Raw genomic sequence first — 19,695 nt, forward strand, 5'->3', positions numbered from 1 at the left:
TCACACAAAATTTATCTTGAATAGAACCATAGTTATTTCTTATTATTAATTAGAAACAAACCGGAGCCGAGAACCCTACTCTGATGTCTCTTATATCTGCAACAACCATGAGGATTAAAACTCTTTATCGATTTTGGAGCAGCTTATGATAGCGTGAATAGGGAAGAATTGTATGAGGCTCTGAAGCATTTTAAGATTCCTAGCAAGCTCATAAGCCTCGTGAGGCTTACAATGAACAACATAAGTAGTATGATTCAGATCGGTGGAGAGCGATCCGAGGAATTCCCCTCAATAAAGGGATTACGCCAAGGACATGCCTTAGTCGGCCTTCTCTTTGATCTGGCACTCGAGAAGACAGTGAGAGATGCTGGGATACAGACCAATGGCAACATCTTTAATTGATCTGTAAAGCTCTTTGCGTACGTGGATGATATAGATATCATAGGACGTTCCTTCCAGGCTGTATCGGACGCTTTCCTTGCTGGTCCTGCGAGAAGACTTGGCATGGAAGTCAATGTGGAAAAAACAAAATATATAGTTACGGGAGAGATGCCTAGGCCTGGAAAGGAGGTGACCTTCAGGGAATACCAATTCGTGAAGACTAATATTTTTTTTATATCTTAGCTCATTGGCAATCCAAGGTAACGCATATGATCAGGAGATTCAGCATAGGATCAGAGCAGCAAATTGGTGCTATATTTCTATGGCAAGGCAGTTCCGGAGTAGAGCTCTTTCCAGAAAATCGAAGCCTTGTCTTTATAAGACGATAGTGCGCCTAGTCTTGCTGTATGGTTGTGAGACTTGGACTACATCCCGGGCTTGTGAACAGGAACTCCTGGTCTTTGAAAGAAGAATCCTCAGATGTATATATGGTGATGCTCTCATCAGAAGAGAGTGAAAAGGAGGAAAAACCAAGAGCTGTGCACAATGTTTAAGGAGTCCGATATAATTCGAGTGATGAAAATTGCAAGACTGAGATGGGCAGGACACATCGTTAGGGAGGGCAGTGAGGATCCACCAAGGCAATTATTGATGGAGCCACTCCATGGTACTAGGAGAAGACCAAAGCTGAGATGGGCTGATGGTTGTTGCTGCTGATGCAACAAATATGCTGGGACTTCGGAATTGGATGGTGGCTCCAAGGGACCGAGACAATCAATGGAAGCTCCTGGAGGAGGCCAGAATTCAACACCGGATTGTAGAGCCATGCTAGTAGTAGTAGTTAATTAAAAATATAACAAAATTGGTTATTTAGTAATAATAAATAAATGATAAAAAGAAGATGTTCCAGGTGCCACAAAAGAAAAACACAAAAAGAGTTTTTCTTTTACTGCACCCAGACCATCTTCTATTTATTATTTTAAAAGGTCATTCATCAATATTCAATAAATCAATCATAATACCTTAGTACACTATACCTTACCATATATTTATAATTACATTACCTGATAAGCAACTTCATATACAGCAGAACCATCACTAGATACGGCAGCATCATCAAGCAAATTTATTATCCTTACCACCGCTGTACAAAGACATGATGGGAACAGTGACTGAGCAGAATGGATGTGATGAGATGTGTTTCGAGAACCTACTTCAATGGCTTCTTCATCACAGCCTCCAACTGTTTGGAAAACCAGAAATGAATTACACATTATACATGATAAAAAAATAGTAATACAACTAAAAGTATGGCCTTGTGGGCAGAGCTTAAACCTGTAAGTTATACTAAATAAAGGAAAAGCCTCCTCCCTATACATAACTTCAGGCTGCTGCAAGTCAAATACCAACTTGAATTTAATTTTTTATCATTTTGAAATTTGTTTTACATCCTTTAATTAAGTGCAGTAGTCAGTAGGTTGATTATCATAAGACTCAGCTTTAAAATATCAGACTAAATAGGTGAGAGATTATTTTATATGTCAATCATAATAACTAAATTGGGAGAAATTGATGTAATAGGCTGCATAAGAGAGATTATATTCTTTCCCCTCAAACAATGAGATACAATTAATACACGATGGTTGGTGCAAATGTTTACAAATAGATAAACCTAACAAATAATAGAATATAGTGTTTTTCAGAATCATTTAATCATAAAAAAAAAAAATTAAAACCAACTAACAAATAATATCATACAATGATAAAAATAAAAAAAATTCAGAATCATTCAATCATTAAAAAAAAAATAATAATAATAAACCATAAGGATTTTTTTTTAACCTTTGGCATAGTGATTTGAAAAACCTCAAATTGGCCACCATTTTGTTTCAAAATGTAGGATGGTTGGTAATTATCCAGAGGTGATCTATTACTTCAGTGCCAAATCTAAACATATCTAAAAAATGAAACCTCAAATTTGTAGGGAATGACATTGTTTTTTCTTAGTCGATCACAAAGGTATGTTATTAAAAATAATAAACCAAAAAATACAGGGATAATGATTATTTTTGGTCCAATACATTAAGCACTGTTATAGGGGAGAAACAATAGATAAATAAATAATCATTATTATTATTAATTACCTTCCTCGTGATCATCACCAACAGCATGATGTAAGCTTGGCTCATAAGCAGCTTGAATGGTTATTGGAATTGTAGTAACCATAAAGTTTTCTCTTTCACACCTCTTCTTGTCTTCTCTAGCTTGTAAGGCCATCTTAATCAGCTCTGTTTGTTGTTTTTTCCTTGTTTTTGTAGCAGTTACTAGTGATCTCTAATATATTAAACCGTGACTAATTAAAAACTTATTAAACAATGTAAAGAGAACCATTTAAAAGATGAATATGACTTACATGGCTTTCTTGACTTATTGCTGTAACTTCTTCTACTTTTGTCTTTACTTGTGGCATCCAAGGTGGGTCAACTACAGGCAGAGATTCTATGCCAATCTTTGGAGAAGGAAGTGTGAATTCAATTCCTGGAGGAGGCACCTTGAAGGTCAGCTGTGCCCCTTCTTCCATTCTACACCAAACTTGATGACGCATCTTCCATAGTACCTTAAATCTAAAAAAAATCATAATTCAAGAAACCTCCAATTTTTTCTCTTTTTTTAAAAATACAATTTAAGAATTCTTTATAAATCATATTTTGATTTAATTCGTGATCAATTTAATTCATGATTTCATACCGCAATATTGCGGAAATCCTGACGGCTGGCTCTGGATGACGGAGTGCAGCATCCATAATCTTAGCAGCCTGGAGTGGTGCTCTGACAGCAGCAAGTATGAAAAGTGCCCCAGCAGCTGCTGCCGTTTCTTGACAAGGTTCGAGGCAAAGGTGCCATGCAGAAGGTAGTGAATCAGCGAGTAAATCTGCGTTGATAGTGCAACCACCTTTTGTTAATGCTTCTAGAGCTCTATGGAACCCACATCCCACCTAATGAAGAAAACAAAACAAATATAGCAAACATAATATTGATCAAGTGGTTATTAAAGATGGTATTGCAAAAGAGTGTGTCAGATATAAAAAATGTATTTAATTTTAAAAGTTTTAATTTTACAAAACAAATCTTCTACACCTAATTTTAAAGACTGTAACAGAAAATTAAATTATTTACAAACTTATAATTTTTATTCTAAGAAATTATAATAATACTAGTTTTATTATTTTGATGACAAAAAAGTTTCATTATAAATGTTATATCTTTGAAAAACTTGTGTTCTTTGAAATTAAGTTTTATAACAAATGTTATTTTAATATTACAAGAATAAAAAGATTTTATAGAACAGTAAACTATTATTAAACATTTATTTAAAAAATAAAAGAATGGTAAAACATTCAAACTTATATAACATAGTCATCATTTTGCATAAATTAAATGTTTTGTTTTTTCTAAAATGTCACATTTTAAATATTTGAGTAATTTTTCAATAGTTTAGTTATTAATTCTTAAAAAAACTTTGAATATTTTTTTTGTTACATTTATATGATTATATGTAAAAATTAAACACATTAAGACAATGTTTTTTTTTCCATAAACTAGAAAGAACTAGGGAGAAGTATTTAAAACTGAAATAATGTATTATTTTACAATTAAATAATGAATATAAATATTGAATTCAGATAATTAGTAATGATGCCAACAAGATCAACCATAACTCTTCAGTTATCCTAAATAACTCAACTACCCAAGCAGCACAGGTCTGTAGATATTCTATAGATAAGATAATAAAATTAACAACATAATATTAAATTTGATTTACTTGAAAGATTTTTTTTTTCATGAAAGCTTAAATAATTACGGTCAAGCTAAAACGATAAAGTTTAATAACTATTAGTTAAAAATTGTTTCCCTGAAAATTATTTGATTATTATTTTCTTCTTAAAAAAAAATTCTAATGAAACTCATGCTTCAATGAACTTCAAATCATGCTTCAAGATACCCTCACCAAGAAGCAAAGAAGGTATAAAATACTTGTTTAAACAGAGATCAAAGTAAAAAATTAATGTTAAAACAACAAACTACAAGTACATCACCTCAATCATTATTAAAAATGGATATGGCAAATGTAAGCAACCTGAGTTTTGATATATTTGAGGATTGGTGGAGGCTCTTTTTTTTCTGAAGGCATTTTGTTTCTGCCATCCTTATCATCTTGATCACTGGAAAAAAAATCCTTTCCATTCCCTAAATGGGAATCATGGCGTTCCGACCTTAAAAGGAAAAAAAAAGTTTTGTTATAAAGGTCACATATCAAACTTGACTGATGTCAAATAAGAAGTCTGTAAGACATAATTTAATACAGATAATAAAGAAGAAAGTTATTTGTGTTTTTGGACTATTTATAGTCACTAATGTAATAATTTTCAATATAAGATTATCAGAAAAAATTATACATATCTAACAATCAACACAAAACTAAAAATAACACTCATTAAACAAAACATTAATAAAAAAATATAAAAACATTTTATTTGTCGTTAATAAAAAGCGTTTTTGGGTGTAAAATGATTATTAGTAGATTTGTACTTGTCTTTATCCCGCTTAGAATCCTTCCCTCGATTTGGAGAAGCTTGTTCAGAAACTTTTCGGCTTCTTTTCCCTTCCTTCTTACTGCTTGTATCAATGACTTCTTCTCGGACATTTAAGATCATACCAAATTCTTCCCCATAAACCTATAATAATTAACAAATTATTGGTGTTAACAAACATTTATTGGCCTTTTCAATACTCTTCGAGTACATCAAAAGTACCTAAAACTAAAATTGTTGTGTTCTAATATTTATAAAAAAATAAAAGCAAAAGAATAACTAAAAATATGAAGTAGATTAAAAATGATAAAAACTCACCTGCCTAACTGCTTTGATAAGCCTAGAAGTGGCTCTAGCATGTCGTCGATAGCAGAAGGGATGACAGAAATGCTGATGTGAGCAAAAATAGTTGTAAGAATTCAACATTTGAACGACAACCTAGAAACATTTTTTTATTATTAATATATTAAATACCTAATAACTAAAGCTTGAAATGAATAGGACACAATTGAAAAAATTAGATGAAAATTAGAGCAAAAAATTTGATTGGAATAAAAATAATAATCAAAATTTGATTTATAATGATAGAAAAGTTTAAGGTTAATTCAAGGAATGAATTAAAAATTACATTCAATCATTAAAATATTATTTTTTAATTTTTGTAGACAGTTTGAATGACATATTTTAATAAATAATTATTTTCTCGATAGTGGTAGCCTAATTCAGTGCATTCCTCTTTATTAAGTCTTAACTTTTATTTGAAGATATTTATTTTAATTTTCATTAAATAAACAGACAAAACACTTCAATGTTCTGAAACAGTACTTTGATAAATAGATGATCAGTCTCAACATTAAAAAATGTACTTCAAAAATGTTTACCCTTAGATGCCTAGCAGACCCACCTAAACTGATTCTCAAAGCCAAAGAATTGCAAAGAGTCCTACAAGTGAATCAATAAGATACCTTGGAATTCATCTTGATCATCTCCTTACTTGGAATCATCAAACTAACCCTAGATTAGCATCATAAAAGTGGTTGATAGTGACCCCTAGATATAATAAAATTTTAAGTCAATCTGATCTATGTGGTCAATGAATATAAATGCTATCCTTTTACAAATTTATTTACAGCATAATTTTTAACTAAAATGACACTGTAAATAAAATAAATTATTTAAGAAAAATATGTTTTTTAATTTATTTTTTTGATAGAAGTGTTGATAATAAAATTATAAAATTTTGAGATCTTGATGATCAATAAAGTTTGACAGCCCCTGAGTTAGAGGATTGGAAATTTGTACATGAATTGAGTTGATGTTAGAGAAGTACATTTTCACGGACCCAAATATTCCCCCCTCACCTCTTTCACCCTGTCATTTTATATTGTGTTTTTCAATCAGTAATGAAACAATTAAAATACTTTCATATACAAAATTAGGAAAAATATAACCTAAGACATTCAGCTCTGCAGCTCACAGTTTTTGTAATAGTAAAGAACAGAAAAAAAAAAAAAAAAATTAAAGCTAAAACAGATAAGAATGATAGTTTTGGGGTCAGAAAATTAAATTATACAAATAAACTTATAATTATGAATTTAAACCAGAAAGTACAGATAAAAAGGGAATATATATATTTTGTTTTTTTTTAATGGGCACAAAGTATTAAATATAGGGTTACAATTTTTATCTTTAAAATATATGAGAACAAACCTTAAGCCATGGCATATTTGAAGTGTCATCTGTTTCATTAGTACTGGTTGGGCTCTCAGGAGCATCTGACAGTGCACCAGGGCTTTCTTCTCCACTCCCAGCGCCTGGTTCAGAAGTATCGGACCGATCAGATAGAGAACTCACCTTACGTCGGTTCTGAAGGGAATCACTTCTCTTGACTGTACATTTTAAATAAATTAATTTTTTTTACTAATACATGTATTTTTTTAATTTCATACAAAAATAAATATCAGTTTTGCAATATTTGCCTTTTTAACAAGCAGTAGCTTTTTTTTCACATTTGCCATGCATTGCTATGTGAATTGAGATTAGTCTAGTTATAGCTATATTGCCCTTAGCTTGTTTGCACCAATTAAATCTATTGCCTAGTGCCAAAAAAGTGTACTGAAAGTTAAAGGACACTAAATTATACAACAATCTTTACGACAGATCAAATCATATTAAACATTCTTAGTGTAGGTATAATAATTCTTGGTAAAATTATTTATTCCTGAATTTTTAGCAGGTAAAATTTTAAATATACATGTTTCATTAATGGATGATAAATATTTTTCCATCACTTAAGTCATGTAATGGTTCACTCATGATATGCAATAAGAATAAAATTTAATTTATTTTGCCAGATCAAATTGAATATTCTATTCTAAGGATAATTTAAAATTTATTAAATCTTAAAATACTTAAAAATTGGATAAAAATGGTCCCCTAACTTTTAAAAATAAATATCAAGCAATATGTGAGGCAATTGTTAGCAAATATCTTAGATATCCTAATTAAATTTCTATTTATTTCTATCTTTCCTTTGTTAATAAAATAAATCTATAGTTTAAAAAACATTTAAAGAAAAAGCTCTATTGAAGCATTTATAAACAAAATTATTATTTTCATAATCATTAATTAGCTACTGTAAAACTTTGTTTTTCGGGTGAAAATATAACTTGCCTTGCACATTAACTCACCATAGTAAAAACTGATCCTGAATTAATCATGTTATTATATAAATTATATTATAAAAGAAATTATTAAAATTTTATAAATAAGAAAACCTCAAAAGGTCTCAGAGCACAAATGGAAAATGCCACACAACACCAAAATCAAATAAAATAAATAAAAACATATTGAAAGCCTAACTACAGAAAAAACTATTACATCATAAAACTGCTCCCAATCAAACATTGCATGCTCCACAAGCCACTCTTTGACTTACACCACTTATGCTCTGAACCCCTGTGAAACTGAAACTGAATAAATGTCATACAATCTGGATCTGCTGTCCGTGGGACATCATAGGAGGAGCCACCAGGTTCTTTACTTCTTCTAAGCTTGAGGCTTCGACGTTTAAATGACCCTCCTGGAACACCTGATGTTGCTGTACCTCGTCTCAACAACAATGGCCTTTGCCTGCGTCCTTTGTCACTTTCCTCCATCTGAAGATAAATTTAAAAGATTTGCTTATTTACTATAATCTATCACAAAAAGAAGTCTGAAAAAATTTAACCAGTTTATTTCTGATAATACTGTTAAATGAAAATTATATCTACTATTTAATATTACATTTTAATTTAAAGATAACACTATAATAAAGTTGATTTAATATTTAATAGAAGCCCTAAGAAATATTTGACATAATTTAATGAAAATAAACAATACATAATCATTAACTAATAAGGATATTGGAACCCATACCAACAGCATCATTTTTCAAATTCATAAGATGATAGTCAAACCAATAGAACTGAATAATTGTTGAATAGTTTATTGATAAATAATCAATGATAGATGGTTTGGGTGAGACTAAAAATTTAGGGAAAACAAAAGCAAAAAAAATTATGCATAGTATTCATTAAAAATTTTTTAATTGTTTTTTATGTTAATTTTTACCTCTATCCAGACCAACTTATTCTTGATTTTTGAAATTTTTTTAACTGAATCAGTGAAAAAGTAATTCAATATAACTCATAAAAGATGTTTGCTCTGAAATAATTTAATTATTTAAGTTAAATTAACATTGTGCTAAAAACCATGATTTGAAGCAGTCATGGAACAATATTCAAAAAGTTCCTGTTTAACTGTTTTACAAGAACCTTAACAATTAATTTTTTACATAAAATGTAAACAAGCACTTTTATCAAAAAGTCTTTTAAGTTCCTTTAGAATAAGATTCAACCCAAACTGTTTTATTAAAGTTAAGATAATACAAATTTCTACTGGAATATTTTAAATTCCATAACTCACAGATAATTTCTCACATATATCTTTACATAGCTCTGATAAAAAAGTTCTATGGAGAATATTTATAGTACAGGACTTTTATACAAAATCCTTGCAAAAAATTTGTTGGAAGAGCTATTATTACATAAGTTCTAATGCTAAAGCACTCAAAAAGGACTTTTATTGTAAAAATTCTGGTATAACATTTCTCATAAGAACTTCATAATATAATTCAGACAAAAATTCTCTGTTAAAAATTGCTTCAAAAAAAGTTTCTAAGAAAAAGTATAAGTTGGAACAAGATGTTTTTCAAAATGAAAGCACACAGCTATTTCAGTAACTTGTTATAAAGTTATGTTTTATTATATTTTTTTTTAGGTATTCACTTATACCCTTTATCCACTTCTTTATTCTTTATAACATCTGAACAAAGTTTTGGGCACCTTTGCCCATTATCAAGTTCTTATTGTTAATTTGCACTGAAATTCAGATACATAAATGGACAGAAAGAAAAAGTGTAATTTAAAAGGCAAAACATTGTTTCAAAACAGCGCTAATGAAAAAAAAAAAAAAAAGAGAGAGAAAGAAGCTCTTTAATAAAAAAAAAAAAAACAGGACTTATATCTATTTGGGAATATATAAATGATTTTCAATTTAAAATTACATTTATCAACAAATTAATTATAAGAACTTTATAATGGACAGAGGGGCCCAAAACGTTGTTCAGATGTTAAAAAGAATAGAGAAGTGGATAAAGGATACAATTGAATTCGTGAAAATAAATATAATTAATTTTTAACAAATAAAACCCTTTGGAACTTTTGTTGTAGGATTACAAGTAATTTTTATATTTAAAGTTATTTTTTATAATATCAAATTCAAATATAAAACAAACTGAATTTTCAATTAAGCGATTGAAAACAATTTAACAAGTTGGCTGTACTTCAGCCTGATTATGATAACGCCTCCTGGTTATTTTATTTTGCTGGTAAAAAATTATTTAAAAAACTCTTTAAAAAATTGAAACGTGGTTTTTCAAGATTAAAATACATGAACTGGTATTCCTCCGGTTTTTAATAATTATGAAATGTCCATGGAGTTCCACGGTCCATATATATAATATAAATTATTAATTTATTATATTTCAAAAGTACTCTATGACTTAAAAAAGAAAATATTTTCATGAATGTTAAGCAAAGATCCTTCTCAATTTTATTAGATATAAAATTTAATAATTCTTTCATCTTCCTTCCTACAAATATTAAAAATTTAATTTTGATGTTCTTGAATTTTTCATGCTCATTTACATTTAACTCTAAATAAATCATTCTAAATTAATATTGAAAAAAATTTGTCATTTATCATATCTTCCTTTTGTATTATCCTATTTTTCCTGTCTAGCTCTGGTTGCTTTTCTGGTTAACCCTATTCTAAAATTCTCTAATTTCATTTGAAACAAGTTTATCAGAATTCAAATTCTTGAAATTTCCCACCTCTTTACAAAATATATTCTCTAAATTTTATTATACATTTTCTTTTCACCACTTGAACTGTGATAGCTCTGTAAAAATCTTGGTACCAAGAAAAATGCTTTGTTCTAGAGATATCTCAAAAGAATTAATGAAGTAAAAAAAAATTATACAGGTATTTTATCCTACAAAACAACCATTGAGACGGAATCTAGCAAGAACTATGTTTTATTATTTTTTAAATATTAAAATCAAAATTGTTCTTCTTTTTTGTTATGAAAGGTTAAAGCTTAAGAGACAATATTTTATCTCATGATAAAATAATCTGGCATTTTCATCAGGTATGGGCAACCTTTGAAATGTCGTGGGCTGATACGTTTGCGGGCTGTGTTTAAAAGTAGTGTTCATAATTTTTAATGATAGATATCAAACATGAATAATTGTTTGTTATTATAATACAATTTATTAAAATAACAAAATGAAATGCAAAAAATAGGTACAATATTATAATTAAATCGTGAAATTTGGAATTATTACAAACTACGAGTTAAATAGCGAAACCAAAATCAATGAGACACCTGAACTTGAATTTGGGAAACTAATCCATTGATGTTTAGATTTATTCCACTCATACAAAACTGTAAAGAATTTTCCAAATTAGCATTAGTCAACCCTGTACGATGGTTTGATTTATTAACTTTCATCATTGAAAAGAACTGTTCACATTTATAAGTACTGCCAAACGCACAAATCAATCTTCTTGCGAATTTTCTAATCTGCGGAAAATGGTCTTCTTCGTGGTATTTTTTGTAGAAATCACACAACTCCAAGCCTTCAAATTTAGATTTTAGGATTGAGTTTTCTTGAATCTCGATCAACTCTATTTGCAAGTGTATTGGAGCATTTGGTACATTACTCTTTGTTGGAGAAGCAAATAAATTGAAACAGTCCATGTTTTTGAAATCGCTAAATCTTTTCGAAAATTGCTCTGACAGTAAATTGAGTTCTTCAGCATATTAAGCATAAGCAATATTTCATACGTAGAGAGTGTGATGAAATGGTAACTGTTACCAGACAGCATCTGTGCCTCCCACAAGTGAATTTTCAGATAGTGATTTATCTTTTATTTGCATAAAATCTGCTATCTCATTTCTAAGCTTGTAAAACAGTTTCAGCATTTTCCCTTTCCTTAGCCATCTTACTTCCCAATAATATGTTACGTCGTCATATTCGGCTGATATTTCATCCAAAAACATTTGAACTGAGGATGGTTAAGCCCTCGGGATCGAATAAAATTGATGGTTTTTACTTCTACATTCCTAAAATTCTGGAGTCAAATAGACAAGTTCTGTTGTTGGATAATGCAATAAAGGACTATCAAATCATCTTTTTGCACATTTAATTCAGTAGCTTTTTCATTCGAAATTCCAATGAAACCTTTATGTAAGTAAACCATAGAAGGTGCACTATCTGTGCATACACCAACTAATTTTGACCATGGCAAGCTAAAACTTGTGAATACCTTTTGAACTTGATTAAAAATGTCCTTTCCTGTAGTGATTCCTTTTAGCGGCTGTAAAGTAAGCAATTCCTCAGTAACAGTGAACTCTTTATCAACACCTCGAATAAATATAGCCAGTTGAGCTGTTTCGGACAAATTGGTGCTCTTGCCTAATGCTACGGAAAATTATTCAAAACCAGCCATACAGTCAGTCAATGTTGTTTTTATATCGTTAGACATCATTTCTATATGTCGGACAACAGATCATCTTGACAAACTAATTTATACAAATTCATTTTTCTTTTCAGGACACAAAACACTGCAAACTTCTAACATACATTCCTTGATAAATTCTCCTTCGGCAAATGGTTTTAATGACTTTGCCAATTTTTAATTAATATAAAACCAGCTTTCACAACATTATCATATTGTGTTCTTTGCTTATGAAACATTTGCTACTGTTTTTCCAAATTAGCGGTAAGCTTCTGGATTTTGTCTTTTCTTATTTGTCCTGTCAGTAAGTGCAGCATAGGATGCTTAGTTGAGTAATACTTCTTTATATTGAATTATTTCATCACTGAAATGGATTCATTACACAGCAAACAAATAGGCTTACCATTGTAAAAGATAAAAAAGAATTCTTCAGTCCATTTTTCTTGAAACTGGCGACCCTCTGCATCTACTTTTTGTTTCTTTTCACCAGACATCATTTTTGTTCGATAAACTTAATAATAAAATACAATTAGTAAGTACTCAAGATGCATGCAAAGCAAATTGATGGCACTAGCAGTTCACTAGGATATTGCTTGTTGAAGTTATCACCTCAGTAGCTCAAATAGAACTGAACTTAAGTTCGGGCCATCCACCCGCTTATATAGACAAAATGAAAGGATGATCTAGAATCGTCTAGTGTAGAACAATTGAGAAGCAATAATCTTTTGCTGCACCGCCAGTGAGGCAGCAAACATCAAAGCCTTTGATGTTTTCCGTCTCACTCTTTGTTGATCGCTGCCATTCAGCTTGCTTGCTAACTTGATTATGAGAGTATTAGTAATGTAATATATATATTTTTTTTAATTGGGTTTTATTAAAATGTCTCACGGGCCAGGGGTTGGCCACATATGCTCTACATTAACAGAATGCTGTAAGCCAGCAGGACTGAACTGTGTTGCAGGTTTAGTAGTCAGAATCTCTTGGGCTTGATCTCACTACTTCTTGGTCTCCAAATATCATTTTTTATAGTTTATATAAATTTTTGAGGTTAAGCAACTTCCAAAGATGAATATAATCTATTTTATATTTGTCTTCATTGTTGTATAATGTTTTGGGACAGTCACTTTTCATGATTTATTAATTGTTTTAAGGTGCATACAGTTCCACTTTACATAGTCTAAGATATATATATATATATATGTATATTGTAATATCCTCTTATATGAGTGAATAGTTATTTTTTATAGATAAATGATTTTTAGTAGGTTTTATGTGATTTATCATTTCAATATGTTTATTTGTAGAATTAAAACTAAAAGCAAGCTAACCAATTTTCACCAGTAAAATATGCAGTCACAAAAGATATCTTGCAAAGCCAAGATGGTGACACGAGTCCTGCAAAAAGTTTGTTGGATCACGGCCATGTTGAGCAGATTCAAAGATTTTAACAACTCTATTTTAACTTCCCATCATAATTGAAATTACAGTAAATTTAAGAAAAAAAAAGAAGTCAAGAAATAGTGCTAAAGAATAATATTCAGAAAGTAAATCATTTGCAAAAACCCAAAACTGTTGTGCGACAATCGATGTTTACATGGAACAATGAGACAGGTTTTGATTTTTGGGAGCATTCATTGCTTAGGCGCGGGAGGGGAATGATGTTTCCTAGATGAGGAGGTCCTCATCATCTTTGGTCCAGCTCAAGGGTGGATATCTTGAAAAAGGAGACATCGAAGAGTCACCCACGAAGAAAAAAGTATTCTTTCTTTGGATCGCCAAACAACATAGTTCAGTGAATGAGAAGCGAGTTGAAAACTTTTAGAGAACCAAGGTTTTGTTTCATTAGTGTTTGTTTACTGAAAGATTGGCCACAGTCAGTGTTAGTTTGTTGAGAAAATCATCAAAAGAAGATTCTATGGAATTGTTTAGTTTTGTTATACCTTAATTTAAATACATGTGTAAAAGATATATTAATTTAAATAAGTGTTAATAGTAAAAGTGTCTGTTTCTGATTGCCTAGAAAACCCCCCCGGAGATTACGAGTCTATAATATTATATATTGTAATAATTTAAAATTATTAAAAATAAAATAAAACGAAATTTTATATTTTTTAACTTAAATTCTGATATCTAAAAGAGATAGCTAGGGTTTAAATTTAAAAACTTTAATTCTAAATAGATAATAGAATTTTATTTAAATTTTATAATATAAAAGACTCTTAATCTCAGGGCGGGTTGCTAGGCAATCAGAAACAGACACTTACAATAATTACACTTAATTAAATTAATATCTCTTTAACACAGGTATTAAAATTTTGGTACAACAAAACTAACCAAGTTCACAATCTTCTTTTGATGATTCTTCGTATCTTCTTTTCTATAATGCTATGTCCTACCGTCAAAAATGGCTTCCAGTTCCTTCCAAAAAGCTATGTCTCTCTCACAACAAATGGCTTCCAAACTTTCTCGCTTCCAGCCAACGGACGTCCTCTCACCAGGTAATCCAAACTAAGAGTGCTTTTCTTCTTGGTTGTCTTCCTTTTTCAAACTGTCCACTCTTGCTGGATAGAAATTGAAGAGGACCTCCTCATCCTGCAAACATCATTTCTCCTGCGCGCCCAAACAACGAATGAATCTCCAAAACCAAAACCTGCCTCGATGTTCCATGTAAACATCGATTGTCGCACAACAGTTAGGGATTTTTGCAAATGATTTACTTTCTGAATATTATTCTTTAGCACTATTTCTTGACTTATATTTTTTCTTAAATTTACTGTATTTTCAATTATGATGGGAAGAGTTAAAATAGTTTTTATGATATTTGAATCTGCTCAACATGGCCTTGATTCAACGGACTTGTTGAGTTAAGAATACATACCGCCATCTTGGTTTTGTTTTGAATCACAAATTTATTATGGACAATGAAAATTGGTTAGCTTGCTTTTTGGATAAACAAAACAAATGAACAATATTAAAATGATACGTAAAATAAAACATATCAAAAACCCTTTATACATCAAAATATACTATTTACTCAAAAAGAGCATATTACAATATAGTAAAATAAAAATTCTCATATTTAGTTAATATATAATCTTTTTATTTGACCTTGTCATCTTCTATACCTTAGATATGAGAATTAAGTTAAAACTATTAAAATTACTTGTATTTTTATAATTGATTTTTAAATTATTACAATATATTACTAATTTATTATATTTAAAAATATTCTATGTCTTTAAAAAAATATTAGTATGAACACTGAGTAAAACATCATTCTAAATTAATATTGAAAATAATGAGGAGTAGATAGTTGACCATGGATTTTTGAGTTTTAATAATTGGAGAAGATGGTCGGGGAGTGCGGTCAGCAAAAAGAACATAAATAAACAAAAAACTATACAAAAAAACTTAAGTTTTAGCTAGGTCCCCCTGCTAGAAGTTCCCTGATGAAGACCTGAAACTCAGGTCGAAACGTTGGCATGAATAAATAATTTTTTGTTTATTTATGTTCTTTTTGCTAATCGCACCCCCCCCCCACTATCTTCTCCAATTAATTAATTAATATTGAAAATAATCTGGCAACTATTATATCTTTCTTTCTAATAAAGTTCATATACAGGTTGGCAGAAAAATCATGCCATTTTAATTGGTCAAGAAATAGACCCTTTTTGTACTGAACCTAGGACTTTTTCTCTGTCATAAAAGTAAGTAAGTACTCAACCTAGGACTTTTTCTCTGTCGTAGATGATACAAATTTTTTTATTTTATTTTTTGTAACTTACTTGCATTGTGAGTGTTGTATTACTACTTCCTTCTGATTCATTATCAGGTTCTTGGAGTACAAAACTGATTTTTCTCTCAGACTGGCCTAGAAAAGATTCATAAATCTTATTAATACTTCTAGTATATGTTACAATCTATATGAAGATTTAGTAAGCCTATATTGATGGAAATGAAACATTAAGAGAATCATAACATATAAATTTGTGAATTAGTGGTTTTAAGTGAAGTAAATAACATTAATATAAAAGTATTGTAACAATATTATCTGGTCGATTGATTATAATTCAAATTATTGATGAATTAAAACAGACGTTTTTGGACAGTGTGTAAAAAAAAAAAATTAACTCTAGGTTAGTTAAAGTGTTGTGAATATTTTCGTTCTATTGCAATAAAAAAATTAGTTTTTGGTTCTGTTCTTTGTGGTTTGATTCTTGGCCCAGGTAAAACGCGACAGCATGTACAGCTAGGTTACCAAAAAAGAAAAACACAAAATGTGTACACATTAAGATAGCAGAAAATAAATAATACCCTGATCTGGAATTGACTGGAGACTATGGGCTGATGCCTGTGAGTGTCCCATGGACGAAAGAGCCATACTCCAGCGGCGGTTAGCTTCTTTCTTATCACCTACATGTACAGACTGTCCCCCTCGGCTAGAAGCACTTACTTTTGGTAGATTTTGGTAGGTCTCACGTAAAAATGCAGTTATTTCCAGAAGCAAGGTACAAGCTATCAATCGTAAAGCCATTGGGCATGATGATCCATACTCGTTCCTTGTACCACAGGCTAAAATGGATTAAAAGGCATTTACATCATAAATAAACCAATCAGTTTGTAACTTTTTTAAAAATTATTAATAGATTAATTCATCAGATTAGGGAAACAATTATGTTAGTAAAAAAAAAACAAATATGTTCTTAAACTTACTTATTTTTAATTTGGCAACATTTCTAAATATTTTGTATTTGATAAAAATTACAAAACCACTTGTAACATTACTATCAATCAACATTACTTTAAGCTACCAACTTATTTTCCAGAAACTGCCAATTGTAATAAATCAAAAAAAAAATTTGAAAACTTTATTTTGTCCCAAACATATGAAAAGAGCTTCTAAGCTTTGAAAGAAAACTATTACTGAGACTGAGAAAACTATTAATAAAAATCAGGTGGTTATATAGTTTGAAACATGAAGTAAGCATTCTATGAGTGGCATATTGAGCTACATGTTGAAATTGATTACCAAAGAGATCAACAAAAACTTAATAGGTATTTGGATTTTAATGAAACAGTGTTTCAAAATCAAGTACATTTCTTTAATCTTTTGTTTCAATGGAAAACAAAAGAATATTTTAAATGATAAAATCTTTGGTAATACAAATAAATCATACTTCTTTTGATTTAAAATGAAGGAGACAACTAAAGAATCATGCTACTCCTAGGAAAAACATAGCCCAAGGTTCGTACTAAACCACTGTTTTAAAGTGTGAAAATATACGATTATGAACTGTGGCCTTTTTCACTGATTATAGGCTTCTTAATTAAACCACCTGTTTATACTCCCTCCTAGAGTGTAGACAAATTCTGCTAGTTTTAACTTTATTTATATTAATAAATAAATTGGTACCTTACACACCAATTTGGCTTATTCCTCAAACTATTTTATCATTTCTAATGATCAGAACCTAATTCTGAGCAAATAATGCAAAGCTCCTCTACAATTCAATGGTCGAGGATATACAGAACAATTCCATCAGATCAATTCCAAAATCAGATTATTCCCTCTCTATTTAATTAATTTTCTATATAGTGTTTGTATTATTCTAGTCTTTTTAAATGTACTGGTACAAATTTCAGTAAAATAGTCACAAATACAAATTTTCAACACATAACAATGTCATTGGTACCAATACAAATATTCTTCCTGCTAACTCTCAGAACAAGTTTTGATTAGTCATTTTGAAATAAAATTTTACACAAATATTTTGGAATAAAAAATTAAACAAACTTATATATCAATTTAAAAAAATTAAGAAGTGATAAAGTTTATTACAAAATAAAATTTTTAAATTTATTGAAATACAAAATAGGAGATAAACAAATCCTACCTTCATCAAGAAAATCTTCCTCTTCATCTTCAATTAGTAGGTCTTTTTGTTTGTTTTCATCTTGTAAACTGGATATCACATGGGGGACATGAGCCTTATCTTCTGTAAGCATTTCTTCCAACCTTTGTCCTAATATCTAATAATAAATAAAAAAAAAAAGAGAACAAGATGAGGCAAATAGGAAATAAAGATAAAAAAAACTAACCTATAAGGCCTTACTTATGTTCCTTGATAAATTTCTTAAAAACAGGAATAATGTTAGTCTTATCATTATAAATGAGGGTAGTTTGAAAAGTTCTCGGAATCACAACTAGATGTCAGTGCTATAGCAATGATGTTCCCGCCCAATAACCACACATCCTTTATGAGTGAACACGTGGCGTGAGTGGTAGTTACGAGTCTTTGTTGTTGTTTTATGTGTAGTGATTTGTGACAAAGGAAAAAACTGAGATTCGAGCAGTGATTAATTACTTTATAAAGAAAGGTTTGAAAGCAAAGGAAATTCATGTCGACTTTCAGAACATACTGGGGGACTCTGCTCCTTCATATTTAACTGTTGCCAAGTGGACCAGTGAGTTTAAATTTGGTTGAGAGAGCTTAGATGATGATCCACGCAAGGAATGGCCAAAAAGTACATAAAAAGGTCATGGAGGATTGTCAACTGAAAGTGCGTGAAATTGCTGAAGTTGTAGGGATGTTATCTGAACGGGTATATAACATTTTAACCGAAGAATTGGGAATGGAAAAATTATCTGCAAGATGGGTGCCGTGGTTATTGACATTGGACCATAAACCCACTAGATTCAAAATGTCCAAACAAAATCTGGCCCATTTTCAGAACCAACAAGATTTTTTGCGCCGGTTAGTGACTACCGATGAAAATTGGGTCCACTACTTTAACCCAGAGACAAAAACAGCAGTCAAAGCCGTGGAAACATGCTGAGTTACCACCACCAAAGTTTTCTGCTTACTCAGTTTTCTGAGATGCAAAAGGCATTCTGCTGATAGATTATCTTCCTACTGGCCAAACATTGCGGGGCAATACTTAGCAAACTTGCTAGACCAACAACAGGAAAAGATACGAGAAAAAAGGCCTGGTTTGGCAAGGAAGAAAGTCATCTTTGATCAGGACAATGACCGCCCGCAAACAAGTGCTATTGCCATGGAAAAACTTCATGAACTGAGATACAAATTGTATCCATGTCCACCTTATTCACCTTTGGCATTATTTGGATTTGGCATCATGAGACTTTCATCTCTTCCCCAAGCTGAAAATTTTCCTAGGTGGACGGAGATTTCCTACAACGGAAGAACTGACAGCAGAATTGGAGAGGTATTTTGCAGGCCTGGAGGAAGCTCATTTTTGAAATGGAATTAAAGCATTAGAACATTGCTTGACCAAATGCATTAGTCTACTGGGAGACTATGTAGAAAAATAAAAGAAGTTCAACCGAGGTAAGACACTTCTTTCTACTACATTCCGAAAACTTTTCAAACCATCCTCGTAATACTTATTCTGGATTAGTCATTACTATAACAAGTACAAACTATTTTGTATCTTACCACAATAATTAAAATGTCTTTGACACAAATTGTATCATCAAATTTATGATTATTGAACTGGTCAGACTGTTACTTTTTGGAATAAGATACAAGAAAATTTGATAAATTCATTTTACAACTATTACTGAGACGAGTATTAA

At 30.4% G+C, this 19,695-nt stretch overlaps 1 protein-coding gene across 8 annotated transcripts in view; it reads right to left on the reverse strand.

Annotated features, from left to right (window-relative positions):
* The window catches only part of unc80 (unc80, NALCN channel complex subunit), a gene marked incomplete at its 3' end in the record, with an annotated part of 94,437 nt that overhangs the window by 19,802 nt on the left and 54,940 nt on the right, over positions 1-19,695 (reverse strand). For 6 of the 8 annotated variants that reach the window (XM_014426304.3, XM_067052886.1, XM_024361893.2 and 3 more), the window contains 12 exon segments: positions 1,446-1,624; positions 2,526-2,715; positions 2,795-3,005; positions 3,130-3,377; positions 4,520-4,655; positions 4,972-5,117; positions 5,292-5,411; positions 6,684-6,862; positions 7,912-8,131; positions 15,884-15,969; positions 16,413-16,670; positions 17,993-18,128. In XM_014426304.3, coding sequence (XP_014281790.1) covers positions 1,446-1,624; positions 2,526-2,715; positions 2,795-3,005; positions 3,130-3,377; positions 4,520-4,655; positions 4,972-5,117; positions 5,292-5,411; positions 6,684-6,862; positions 7,912-8,131; positions 15,884-15,969; positions 16,413-16,670; positions 17,993-18,128 — 2,109 coding nt within the window. 8 annotated transcript variants of the gene reach the window in all.

The sequence above is a fragment of the Halyomorpha halys genome, unplaced genomic scaffold (assembly GCF_000696795.3).
Source record: "Halyomorpha halys isolate HHAL.00 unplaced genomic scaffold, Hhal_1.1 Scaffold29.1, whole genome shotgun sequence".
Classification (NCBI taxonomy): domain Eukaryota; kingdom Metazoa; phylum Arthropoda; class Insecta; order Hemiptera; family Pentatomidae; genus Halyomorpha; species Halyomorpha halys.